We start from the raw sequence: 13,658 nt of genomic DNA on the forward strand, positions 1-13,658 counted from the left end.
TGAGGTGTGCCCTGAGGGTCTTTAATCACTCTCTAGGAGATCTGCAAAGCACCTACTGTTTTCCCTCCAGTCTGAATACCTCCTGCCTCTCTCTCTTACCTCTTGCGCCCTGGAGCAGGTGCCCAGTCAGCTCAGTGGAAGGTAGCTTCCTAAATGTGTGTCCTGCTGGGCCTCAGCACCATTGATTTTGCCCAGGCCTCTCCAGAAGCTTGTCCTCAAGCCAAGTGTCTTTCAACCCATTGCAGGAGGGCTCTCTGCAGGGATATTTAAAGCTGAGCTAGTGGGTGGCCCCGAGTGGCTCAGCAGTTTAGCGCTGCCTTCAGCCTGGGGCCTGATCCTGGAGACCTGGGATCGAGTCCCATGTCAGGCTCCCTGCATGGAGCCTGCTTCTCCCTCTGCCTGTGTGTCTGCCTCTCTCTCTCTCTCTCTGTGTCGCTCATTAATAAATTAAAAATCTTTTAAAAATAAATAAATAAAGCTGAGCTAGTCTCTCAAACTAATTTTTATAAAATGCAAATCGCAATCTAGGTAGACAGACTGAGGGGAAAACAAATACCCACAAAGTTCTTTTTTTTTTTTTTTTTTTAAGATTTTAGTCCACTTATTCACGAGAGACACACAGAGAGATAGAGGCAGAGACATAGGCAGAGGGAGAAGCAGGCCCCATGCAGGGAGCCGGATGTGGAACTCAATCCTGGGTCTCCAGGATCACACCCTGGGCTGAAGGCAGTGCTAAACCGCTGAACCACCAGGGCTGCCCTACCCACAAAGTTCTAAAAGGCTTCTTAGCTATTTCTCCTACCCATTTTTTTCATTCATTTTTTCACTCATTCATTTTTTTTCATTTCTTCCCAACTTCAGATCTACAGAGAGAACTCTCAAGGCATCTTGCTTGTGCTACAAGATCATTCTATGTCCAGGGTCTCCATTTTGCTGCTGTAAAACTTATATATCCAATTTTCACCTGAAACCTGTGCCTTCTTCCTAACATCTTTTCACATCCAAGGCTTTCTCCAAACAAAGCCTGTTCCCATCTCTTTTCTGTCATCCCTGCTGGTCAAGCTGGACTTTCTCCAGCTCTCTTGCTCTCTCTTAAAGCAAGGAATCACCTTGCTTTAACCCAGCTCCTAGAGCTCCACCTGCCTTCTCCTAGAAGTCATGCAAGGTCATTTTTTTAACTGAACTTGGCATCTCAAAATCCAACTCATTCTTCAAATCCCTGCTTCCTCTGGGAAGTCTCCCCTGATTCATACTGATTTCCCTTCCCTGCCCTGCATGGCTTCTCTAGGACCATATGTCTCAATCTTTAGCTGAAGGCAGTCCCTCACTTCTATGTATGCTTTTTTTCTTTTCTTTTCTTTTTTAAGATTTTATTTATTTGAGAGAGAGAGAACACAAGCAGATTTAGTGGCAGGCAGAGGGAGAAGGAGATGCAGACTCCCCACGGAGCAGGGAGCCCAACATGGGGCTCAATCCCAGGACTCTGGGATTATGACCTGAGCCAAAGGCAGATGTTAGCCAACTGAGCCACCCAGGCACCCTTGTACATGCTTTCTTGACATCATGAGACGTGAGTATGGTTTTCCTCTCCTTCTTCAAGGACTATTTGGATTTTGTACTCCAGATTGAAAGTCCTCTTCCCTCAGCATTTTGAACAGATCACTCTGTCCTCTTCTCACATCTAATGCTTCTGGTCAGAAGCTCCTACCTACCTAATTCTTGTCCTCTTGTTCATTATCTGTCATTTATCCGATTCTCTCAAGAGTTCCTCATTATCTTTAATATCCTGGAATTTCACTAAAGTGTGTGTAGGTGTGACTTTATTTTTATTCTGCTTAGCAGGTGGTGGGCCTTTTCAATCTAGGCCTCAGGAGATCTTTCCAGAGAATTCCTCACTTCTACCTTTTTAAATATTGCATCCTCTCCACTCTCTCTATTCTTTCCTCCTGGGGCAGTTATTATACTGCTCTGTGACCTTCAAGACCTATTCTCCACATTTCTTAACTTTTCTTTCACATTTTCTATCTTCATCCCTGTGTGCTGCATTCCTAGAGCATTCCGCTTCACCTTCTAGCTCATTCATTTGTTCTTTAACAATTCAGCTCTTCTCTGGTTTTATTTCAGCATTGTAATTTTCATATCCAAGAGCTCTTTACTGATTCTTTTTCCTGGTCTCCTGTTCGTATTTCAGCATTGCCTGTTCTTTTAGGAACATGATGCCCTTCCACATCTCTCTCTAAGGATAGTAAACATGTTGAGTTTAAGGTCCTATTATTATTATAGCCCATATCTCTTCTCAGTTGTGCCCCCTTTCCCGTGGTGTTGGTGTTCATTTTGTTTCTTCTCATGGTGTTAGTACTTGCCTTGGGCTGCACAAGAAAAGGAAGCAGATGGTCAAGCGGCCCGGCCGGGGTAGGTACACCAGGGGCCAGACACCTGCCATTGGTTTCAGCACAAGGTGGGGGACTTCTGAGCCAGCCACTGAACAGTGTTGGGTGTCTCTAAGCCAAACTCCCACATTCACTGCTTCCACTTGTGAACAGTCGCCTTCTTTATTCTACCTGCCTTGTAAGGATGGGATAAGGGGCAGAAGAGGCCAACCAGCCTGGCTACTTCTCAGTAATGGTATCTCTTAATTCCCTGTCACTTGGTCTTGCACCTCCCTGTTCCCCCGTTCCACCACTTTGGAAGTCTGGCAGCCCTTAGCTCTCTCCTACCTTTTGTAGCAGGTACCCCTGCAGCAGTCCTGGGCCACAGCTACCCTCTGCTGCTTCTATCCATCTGTGAGTCCTCATAATTCCCATTCCACTGACATCCCCCTCTCCTCCTTCTGAGCTTGGCTTTGTATTTATTTATTTCCATGCCTTTGTTGCATAAAGAGGAAGCTGCTATTCACTCCATCTCTCATGTTGGAATTGGAAGTCTAAGTTACATAGTATAAAGGTTTGGTTCTTTTTTCCTCAGAGCACTGAAAAAAAACATGATAAAATCACCTCCTTTAAGACCATGAGTTTCCAGCATTTTGTACAAACACACACCATTGTTCGAGCATACTGGCAATCTGAACATTTGCCGATAGGCACCACCACTCCCTGGCTCAGAATGTTCTGAAATCAGCCAAGGCAGCTCGGGATGGTGGACGATGCACTGAAGCTGAGGGCTGACTCTGCGTGCAGCAAAGAGTTCATGGGTCCCTGGGGCTTTCTGGGGGTGTTGGGAGCCTCTCTCCTGGCCCCATTTCCAGTTTAACTAGAACCAGTCTCCTTGTTGGGTTGTTTTTTTGTTTTGTTTTTAATGTCTGGCTTTATCCTATCTCTCTTTGCTAAAGCTGGTCCAATAAAAAGCTCACATACCCAACATTCTTTTCCAGAAAGCGCAGATATAACTCAGCCTTGAAACTTCTCTGCTTATTGTTCCATGATGTCAGCATGTTTCTGCCAGTGGTAGCTTGAGGGACCCAAGTAGGAAGTCATTACCACTAAAGTTTGGGGTTTTTTTTTAAGATTTTGCTTATTTATTTATTTATTTGAGAGAGAGCTAGAGTGAGAGAAAACAAGCAGGGCAGGTGGCAGAAGAATTGGCAGAGGGAGAAGCAGGGAGCCTGATGACCACGTGAGGCTCAATTTCAGGATCCCAGGATCATGACCTGAGCTGAAGGCAGACACTTAACCGACTAAGCCACCCAGGCGCCCTGCCACTAAAGTTTTTGGCTTAACCAAGTATTCTTTTCTCATGAGCAATTCTGTACTTGCTAATATTTTCCACTTTTGCTTCCTGGTTCATTTCAATCTCATCTAAGCCTTCAGAGTTCATTAATGGAGCCACGGTGGTCTAGCAGTGGAGCTACTAAGAACATCGTAGTTCCCTACCTGGTCTATGCATGTTCAAAACATGTGTTACTGATGATGATGATGATGCTGCGATAGATACCCTCTGTGCCAGGTACCATACCTATTTGATAACTAGGCTTCACAGAAGTCCTAAGAGGTTGGTAGTCTCAGCCCATTTCACAGATGTACCTGAGACAAAGAGAGGATAAGTCAAGTACCCAAGATTATATAGCTAATAAATGGTGGAGCTGGAATTTGAACCCAGGTCTCTCTGGTTTTAAAACCCAGACTCTTTTCTTTCCCCTCCGTTCTTCTGATCTGGCATTTGCTTTTATTTGTAATAGCTCTTGGCTTCTCTCTAGTAAATGAACACTCCCATAAATCGTGATCAGGAACACAAATGTTTAGAGCTTCTGCCATAGTACTTCACACAGAGCGTAAGCTTAACAAATCCTCATTCATATATTTCACTGTGATTATTGTCCTATTTTCATTTTCTCACATACACACTTAAGAGTTTTTGAATTCGTGGATGTGCCAACAGTGATTTGTATGCCCAGAATCAATTTTAATTGTTACCAGAGCTACCGAGTGTTGGTCAGACACTGCTCCCTGTCACATAAAGGGCTTGCATTTATCAGTACCTTTTCTGGGAAATCAGTTGGACTCCTTAAGTATACACCTGTCACATGCATCCTGCCTTGTTAATGATCTCCACTGTAATTTCATAATAGGGAACATTTATTTTTCAGCATATACTGAGGGCTATTGTCTACATTAGCTTATGTGGTCATTGTGAAAAATCCTGCAAGTGGGTGTTATTGTTCTCGCCATCCTCCCCATCTCGTGCTGTAGAATCTAAGGCATGCGGCTTGTGCAGGGCCATACAGGCAATAAACAAACTAATACACTGGATTCCTATGCAGGCCCCAGAGCCCAGCCTCTGCCTCCTGAGGGGTCTGTAACCACCATTCCTCTCTAACTGGGCTGGGCTGGGCAGAGGAGTGCGGTGGGCAGGACTGCACCCGTAACCCCCCTTGTCCCCTGGCGCTTTCAAAATTACCTCAAGCAGGGCTCTTTCCCTTTTCCAGGCATGGTCGAGTAGTGGTAAAGGCTTGGACTCTAGAACCCACCAACCTGCCTTTAATTCCTGCCTCCACCATTAACTTTAACATGACCCTCTCCAGGTCTTCAGGTATCCTGAGGCTCGGTTCTGCATCTGTAAAATGGGATGATAATCCTCATCTCATAAGGCAGTTACAGGCATTAATCAGGTCTCCTACACCCAGGGCCTGCTAGGGAATCTAGTGTATTTGTTTGTGATGCCATCACAAAATGTCTCAGGCTGGGTGGTGTAAACAACAGATTTGGTTCCTCACACTTTGGGAGGCCAGAAGCCCAAGATCAAAGTGTCAGCAGGCTTGGTTTCTCGAGAGGCCTTTCGCCTTGGCTTAGAGACAGCTGTCTTCTTGCTGTGTTTACACATGGTTGTCCCTCATTCTGTATGTTCTCTGTGCCCTAATCTCCTCTCATAAGCACACGGGTCATGTGAGATCAGAGCTCGCGCCTATGACCTCATTTTAATTTAATTACCTCTTAAAAGATTCTGTCTCCACATACAGTCACATGCTAAGATGTAGGACTTAGGGCTTCAACATATGAATTTGAAGGGGACACAGTTCAGCCCACAACATGCAACAGACACACCATTCAGCCATTCAGTCAATTCAGCCATAGTACTAAACAAAGAGGAGACAGGAAACCAAAGATCTTAAATTTCATGGGTGATTCCACCCACTGTTCCAGTCAATGGGTGTGTATCCCAGAGGGAGAAGGAGATAAGATAAAAGTTTCTTTTACCTTCATCATCAGCAGAGGTTCATCAGCAGAGGTTCCCCTCTATCTAAACACAAGCTGAATGTGATTCCCACATTTAAGGGTATGCATTTTTTATACTGCATGGACTGTGAACACCAGCCAACAGCTTCATCTGGTGCTCAACCAAAAAAGCAACAATCAAGGCTAATTTGGCTATGTGGGTTTTGCCTTGTACTGCTTTAGAAATGTGGCAGACAGTGCTGGCAGCCTGTACCCCTATACCCCAACCCACCTGAGTTGACCTCTAGCCACACACAGGTCCCTGTATCCCCCAGCTTCCCACCTCCTACACCTGCCTGAGGGCACCTGCCCAGAAAGGCCAAGGGATTGATGACCCAAGGGGGCCAGGGACTAGGAATCTGGAGATAAATGTCTCCATCCCCCAGTTGGGATGAGTCTGCATGGTGTCAAAGGGCCCCTGGCAGATTATGCCCCAGTAACCCAGAACAATAATGTCATAACTGGCTCTCTCTTTTCCCATTTCCTCACTTGCACTTCCTGAAATCACCTCTCAAATTAATTACATGTACCCAAATGCACATCCCCAGGACTGCTTTGGGGGATATCCTAAATTAGTCAAGAACCTACTCCCATGTAAGATGTTTCTGATACCCAGTAAAATCTCCATAAGTGGTCCACCACAGCCATTGTTTGGGAATCTGCTGAGTGAAAACTCCCTGCTTCTAGAATCTAGTTACATGTGGGTTCTCCCAGAGTATTCTCCTCTGCTGTCCTCAAGACCTTACCTACCAAGTGCTCTCCTCTGTCTTCCTCTCCAGGTGATAGAAAAGAACTTGAGTGGCTGGTGGTACATTCAGATCGAAGATAAGGAAGGATGGGCCCCAGCAACCTTCATTGACAAGTATAAGAAGACCAGCAATGCCTCAAGGCCCAACTTCCTGGCTCCCTTGCCCAACGAGGTGACCCAGCTCCATCTGGGGGATGCAGCAGCCATGGAGAACAACACAGGCAGCGAAGCCATCGGCCCCTCCCGGCCCCTGCCAGATGCACCACATGGCGCCATGGACTCCGGGATGCCATGGTCCAAGGACTGGAAGGGAGGCAAGGAGGTCCCGAGGAAGGCGTCTTCTGACATGTCCTCATGTGCTGGCTACGAAGAGATCTCAAGCCCTGACCTGGAGGAGAAACCCAGCCTCCCCCCCCGGAAAGAATCTATCATCAAGTCGGAAGGGGAGCTGCAGGAGAGGGAGCGGCAGAGGATGGAGCAGCTCAGAGGCTCCTCACCCAAACCTCCAGGCATGATTTTGCCAATGATTCCAGCCAAACACACACCTCCAGCCCGGGATGGCAGGAGGTCAGAGCCCAAACCTGACAAAGGCAAGTTGCTCCAGCTGAAAAATGAGATGGGGCTGGAGTGTGGCCACAAGGTATTGGCCAAAGAAGTGAAGAAGCCCAACCTCCGACCCATCTCCAAATCCAAAGCTGATCTGCCAGAGGAGAAGCCAGAAGGGATTCCTCAGAATCCCTTCTTGAAATCCAAACCTCAGGTTAGGCCCAAACCAGCTCCTTCCCCCAGGACAGAACCACCTCAGGGCGAAGACCAAGTGGACATCTGCAACCTCAGGAGTAAGCTGAGACCTGCCAAGTCCCAAGAGAAGCCCTTACTGGATGGAGAGGGCAGCCAAGATGTGGCCTGCAGCCGGAGCTTCCTCCCGGGTGAAGGGCCTGGCCGCACCCAGGACAGGACGGGCAAACAGGACGGGCTCAGCCCAAAGGAGGTGCCCTGCAGAGCCCCTCCAAAGCCGGTCAAGACCGCAGATCCTGTGCCTAAGAATGTGCCCACCCCTCTCCAAGAGGCTTCCCCGCAGCGACCCGTGGTCCTGCCCCGGAGACCACCACCCCCCAAAAAAACCTCATCTTCCAGGCCCCTCCCGGAGGTCAGAGGGCCACAGCGGGAAGCAAGTGAAGGCAAAGCAGCTCCTGCTCCAGGCCGGGCCCTACTGGTCCCTCCTAAAGCCAAACCTTTTCTTTCCAACTCCTCAGGCGGCCACGATGACATGCGAGGCAAAGGTGGTCTGGGACCGTGGCTGGTGGGCAAAATAGGAGAAAACAGGGAGAAAGTAGCTGCCGCCCCCTTCCCCAGTGCTGACGGCTCGAAGGACTCTTTATACGTGGCAGTGGCCAACTTTGAAGGAGACAAAGACACCAGCAGCTTCCAGGAGGGGACGGTGTTCGAGGTCCGGGAAAAGAGCAGCAGTGGCTGGTGGTTCTGCCAAGTGCTGAGTGGGGCACCTTCCTGGGAAGGGTGGATCCCTTCCAACTATCTCAAAAAGAAGCCGTAGCCTCCTTCCCTGCCTGGAGGTCCCGCGCATCCCTGCTGGCTTACCCACGTATTTAATATGCCTCTTAATTTATCATCCTTCATGCAGCTTCAAAGGAAGGAAGAGTCTGGAATACTGTGGTTTCTTCCCTCCCTGGGGTAGAGAGTACCCCCTCCCATCACAGCATCCCCTGGCAGCCCAGAGGCCAACCTCCTGCTTCCTCTCCAAGTCAGCATCCCTGCCTTAAGGCCAGTGGCACTGCCACCCTCTGTAGGCCGCCCTGCAGCGGGACCATGACTCTCCAAGACCAGAACCCATTGTCTGGAAACTGCAGAAATAGTCTCACTGCCGGCACCCCACCCAGCCTGATGGCTGGCTCCAGCCTCTCCACGTTTCTCAAAGTCCAGTGACTTGATTTCCTGAGTTTCCAAAATGCTTGTTGGTACCAGAAAGAACTCCATCCCCTGGAAGTTGGCTCTACCGCCAGTCGTAGGGAGATGTCCTCCTCGAGGCTCTGGGCCCATGAGCATCTCAACTGCCCCAAGAGTGGGCCAGAAGGTCCACTGAGCCATTCTGCCTCCCATCGTCTGTCTTGGGACCCTGACAGATCCTAAAGGGGTGCTTCATTTACCTGCGCAGGGCTTTTTAAATAGGAACCTCCACCCCACCTTGGGCCATTCCACTTTCGTCTCCACAGAGCGAGAACCTCAAAGTTTGTTTGAAAGGAGCCACTCAAAAAAGAAAAAAAAAGAAAGAAAGGAGCCACTCACAATCCATGTCCCTCGTGAGCATCCCATTGCTGAGTAGCTAGTAGGTGCCAGGCTCTGTCCTTGGCCCTTTACATTCCTGTTTTATCCCTCAAATCAATCCTTTCCTGTGTAATTATGCCTATTTTATGGACAAAGAACCTCGAACTCAACGTGCCAAGGGCACACTAGCTAGGAAGAGGAGGAAAGAGGACTTGAATTGAACTGGCCTGACTTCGATGCCTGTGCCCGTAGGAGGTTCATCAGGCAGGGGCACAGGAAGAAGCTAACTGCCAGAAGCAGGTGGCCAAGTGGCTTGCTTGTGGTGTGGGTGAGGGGGCGTTAGTGGCTGCTCCCACACCCACCACCCCTCCGACCTGGTGCAGCTGACACTGGAGGCTGCCCGCACCCTCCACAGCTCCTCCTCCATGGCAGGGGAATGCCCAGGGCTCTGGCGGTTGCCACAGGGCCCCATTTCCTGCTGCTGTGCTGGGGCCCCTTCTGGGAGATAAAGCTTGTGGAGCTGAGGTGGTCTCGCATGACAGCCTGTTGGCCGGGGTGGGGGCGGGTCGTGGATGGCCAAGGACCAGCAGCTGGATTGCCACAGGCAGAGACCTCGCAGCCCTCTCTGCTGCTACTTCCTGCTCCTCTCTGGGATTCGCAGAGTACTTCTCTCTGTTCTGTACAAGCACTCTCCCTGTCATCTCCCTTCCATTTGGACAGATGTGTTCACTAAGGCAGGTAGAGGCAAAGCAACATTGCAGAATTAGAATCAGAACCCCGAGTTTCTGGCTCCCGGCCCAGAGTTCTTGCCCGTGGACCAGGCTGCCCTGGTGGGTAAAAGGGCAGACCCCACCCCCTGCGGAAGAGGATCCAGCTCAGAGATCTCCAACTCAATGTTTACCTGCTGTGATGCTTTGGGGACCGCAGGGCCAGCTTTCCTGGGGACACCCACTGTCCACCTGCAGTGCCAAAGATTTCTGTGTAAATGGCCCTCCTCTGCTCTCCCTTCCCCCCAAGGCCACATGGGCTCTGGATGCTTCTACAGGAGAAGGAGTGTTCTCTGATTCACAGTAGCATCTTTATTCCTTCCCTCAGGCAGTGTGTAAGCCCCATCCCCAAGGATTTTGGGGGCAGGGCCCCGAGGTGCTCCTGGCAGTGTGCACTTGCCCCATGGCCCTGTGCCCAGAACCGTAGTGGAGGATAGCAGTCCGGGAAGAAGGGAGGCTGGGAGAGTGCCACCCACATCTTTGAGGTACCCTCACTTGGAACGAAGCCCATAGCACGTTTTCCAGAGTTTTTGACCCACTTTGGCTGAAACAGCTTTTATGAAGCTGTTATGCAGGATTTGACTACATTTCAAAAGACAGAACTCAGCCTTTTTTTCTCTGATTTTCTCTCTGCTTTCTTTGACCTTTTCAAGTGTTTTGTGAGCGCCTACCACGTGCTTGGCGCTGGGTAAGACCAGGATACACGTGGCTCCATGCCTGGCTCTGAGAGCTATGGGATTTTTTGCTGCTTCCACCCAAAGGGTTTATCTTTGGCCTCATTCCCTCGTGCTGAAGGTCAGATGGGTGGGAGTGGACTACTTCCACCTTTCTGTGGGCAAAAGTGTTCCTGAAAATGAATGAATTTGCATTTTTATTATTTTTATTATTATTCTGACGTGAACTGAAGGTACTGAAACCACGTTTCTCTCTGTTCACCGTTCTTTGCTCAGGACACTTCTATGGCCTGAGGACACCCCTCTCCGGCTCCATGTGCCACAGTGGTGGGCACTTATACAGGCAACTGGAAGTAGGGGGACCTGGTGGCCGGGGGCTCCCCCTAGCTGTCCAGGCCTGAGGACTTAGCTTTACAGCATCCAGCCCTGTGGCCACCATTCTGTGAGCAATTGATACAGCATATGCAAAACTCCCCTGAGGTTACGCTCGCAGCAAATGCCCAAGACCACAGTTAGAACTCTGTGCCAAGCTCCAGGCAGGTCACTGGTGCTTAAACTCCCTCTTAACTTAACTCTCAAGACAACCCTATAAGGTGCATAGGACCAGCCCCGAGCTGTGAAGAGGTGGTTGAAGTACATGGGGTGAAATCGAATGCCCGGTTTCATCCAGATCATGACCAAGCTGAGACTTGAATCCAGGGGTGCCTTCTCCCCAGTGCCCATGGCTTTTCCTCTTCCGATGTTAGCAAAATGTGCATGGCCCTTCCAGGGCAACAGGTGACCCTCCCACATAATTTAGGTTTCTACTCTCTTCATCCCATGATCACACGTGGAAGTTGGTCACAGGCCAAATGCTAGCCCAAAAGGCAGACATGGAAAAAAAAAAAAGAAGGCGGGCATGTAAAAACCACAGCTCATAGTGCCACCAAATCTTTGGAAAATCTGAGTTTTAGGATCACTGCTTGGCAAAACAGGCCTTCACAAAATGTTCACTCAAAATCTCTGCTGTTTGGTGACTTTATGCCATTGTCCCAGGCTGAGAGGGGGGAGCTGGGGCCTGGCTTGAACCACTTTTAATGCCCTACCTCACTGAGGAATTGCTAGAGCCCATAGTGAGTTTCTAATAGTCATTTTAAGCCTCCACCGCAACACCTCCCCATGTAGCCAGTTTCTTAGGCAAAGCTTTTGGCCTTAAGATGTTTCTGAGCCCACTGGGGATCACATTACCAGGTGGAGTGTAGGAAAACAAACTTGCCGCATGAAAGGGCAGGTGCCAAATTGCCCCAGGTTTCAGAAGGTCCTTAGGCCAAGGCATGGACAGTCCAGTATTTATACAGCCTGTATTGAGTACAAAGCAATGAGTGGGATAAAGAAGTTGCTCCTGCCCTCAAAGAGCTGGTGACTCAACATCATCAAGAACAGGAACATTCGTGGCTTGGCTCCCATTCTTTCATCATGCCCAAGTCTAAGTGTTGGGTCAGGCTGCTCCCTGGGAGGTTTTGCCCTTCTCTTTGTACTGTGGCCATGGGTGCATAAGAGCCTGCACCATGCCTGGCAGTCCTGTCCATCCCTCCCCCCCCCCCCCACTTGGTTATCCAGGCCAGAGCTTTTGCAAACCAGCCATACCCTATGATATATGTGCTGCCGAAGCGAGCACACCATACCCTATGATAGACCAAAGATTACCTAATGTCAAACTTTGTGGCCCGGAGGAGTGGGAAGTTGGTTTGCATTGAGGCCTGAGGGTGTAGGATGCCCTCCATTAGCCTGGAAGAATTACTCCTAACTTGGCTAAGGTTTGGACATTTGGATGGACCACAGCCTGTGACAGTCCCAGATCTGCGGAGCTAAAACCCAGAGGCCCCATGGTCTTCCACCTGCTTGTGGACCACGTGCCAGGGACCCTTCCCACAGACTTGAACATCCAGCTCCGTGGGGTAATGATTGGTTTCTGGTGCTACCCTGCCAAGTTACCCAGGCCCTCACCATGCTTCAGCATTCCCTCCTTCCCATCTCTACTCCAAAGGAGGCCTCCCAGCGCCAATCAGGACAAGTGACTCAACTCTTGTCCTTGAAGAGGCCAGAGCCAGTGCCACAGCCAGCAGCCTTCACTTTCAGGTCTTCTATAAATGTACAAAAGGCGGTCCGCTCCCCCCCCCCCCCAAAATCAGGCTTGTTACAGCAATAAGCAATTCTGATGCAAGTAAGGTGTCCATATTTTATCCCAGTGTGTGCCTGTCTCTGCCTTTGTGTCCACGTAACTGTTACTAGTGCCCCTTTCACTCGTATACAGGGGAGATGATAAACTATGGTCACCTTAGCTGTCCCCACATTTCCTGCTTCAGAGCACCACCAAGTCACCAGAAAATTTTGTGCATCCCTCCAGGAACGGTGGGGCTCTGATAGCATTGCCTCACCTCCTCATGTCTACTCATAGAGTGACCCTGGAGATCCCTGAAAATCCTAGCACTCATACCCTCTTGGCAAACTGACAAATTCTGGTGGTGTTTTGTTTGTTTCCTGTTAACACACACACAAATACATGAGGATATATAATGTGAGGGGGGAGGGGTGGTGAACAATTAGCTGTAGCATGTATAGACTATATACCATTAGACTTTCTCTTTTTTTTTTTTTTTAATAAAAATGCTTGACTGGTTTCAAGCTTCATTGTGAAGATGCAGTGTCTATGGACTTTATTTAGCTAAAGTGGTGAGGCATAGCTTTCTGCCCTGGCATTTTGGGCTCGAGTTTGGGAATCAAAAGAACCGAAGCCTGGGTGAGCTGTTGGAACAATAGGGGTGACTCCTCTGGATCCTAGTGCATCCTGATTCTTTTAATTACAGTGTCCAGAAACTAAGGGAAAGTGTCCTTGTATTCACTGGGCATTTCCCACATATTCTTAGCTCTGTGCCTAAAGATGGAAAACGTTTAAGATGTCTTGAACCTCACTGGTGTTGCCTACTGATGGGCAAGAGCATGTGGTGGATGATGGGGGTGCAGCCGTGGTGGGGCCGCAGGGACTGCTCAAGCCATTTGCTTCTGGGATCTGGAGGGCATTGCCTGATGTGCTATTGCTTTCCCAAGGTCAGAGGCAAGGCCAAACCAACCCCCAACGTGGAGCCTCCTTGGCCTCAGGTGAATAATTAAACACAATGACACCATCACCCACCTTCCTGGGGAGGAAAGAATAGAACCAGCAGAGTCCCTGGACAGAATGTCTAAAGGGGGAACTTACATTCAATAGTCATCCTTCCTTGAAGGAATGATTTCAAAGAATGCAATGACCTTCTTGATGGACCACCTTGCTTAAGAATAATGGTCATTCAAGTATCAGTCTCTGTTCCCATAAGAAGGAAAAAGCGTGATGTGCTTCAGGCGCCCCACCCCTTGGGAGCATTCTCTCCCAAATCTTCAAACTAACTGTGGTCCTTCATAAGAATATAACTGATAATGGCATGGGATTCCTGGAGCAGGT

The 13,658-nt window shown here is 49.2% G+C and overlaps 1 protein-coding gene and 1 long non-coding RNA gene across 6 annotated transcripts in view; one reads left to right on the top strand and one right to left on the bottom strand.

Moving 5' to 3' along the window:
* Positions 1-12,857, top strand: part of SH3PXD2B (SH3 and PX domains 2B) — a 100,607-nt gene extending 87,750 nt beyond the window's left edge. For all 4 annotated transcript variants that reach the window (XM_072824158.1, XM_072824161.1, XM_072824159.1 and 1 more), the window contains one exon: positions 6,488-12,857. In XM_072824158.1, the coding sequence (XP_072680259.1) occupies positions 6,488-8,011 (1,524 nt within the window). In that variant the 3' untranslated portion in view covers positions 8,012-12,857. The remainder of the gene's footprint in view (positions 1-6,487) is intronic.
* LOC140632286 (uncharacterized) overlaps positions 1-13,658 on the bottom strand; it is a 36,746-nt gene that overhangs the window by 9,098 nt on the left and 13,990 nt on the right. The window lies entirely within an intron of this gene.

Source organism: Canis lupus, chromosome 4, assembly GCF_048164855.1.
Source record: "Canis lupus baileyi chromosome 4, mCanLup2.hap1, whole genome shotgun sequence".
Taxonomy (NCBI): domain Eukaryota; kingdom Metazoa; phylum Chordata; class Mammalia; order Carnivora; family Canidae; genus Canis; species Canis lupus.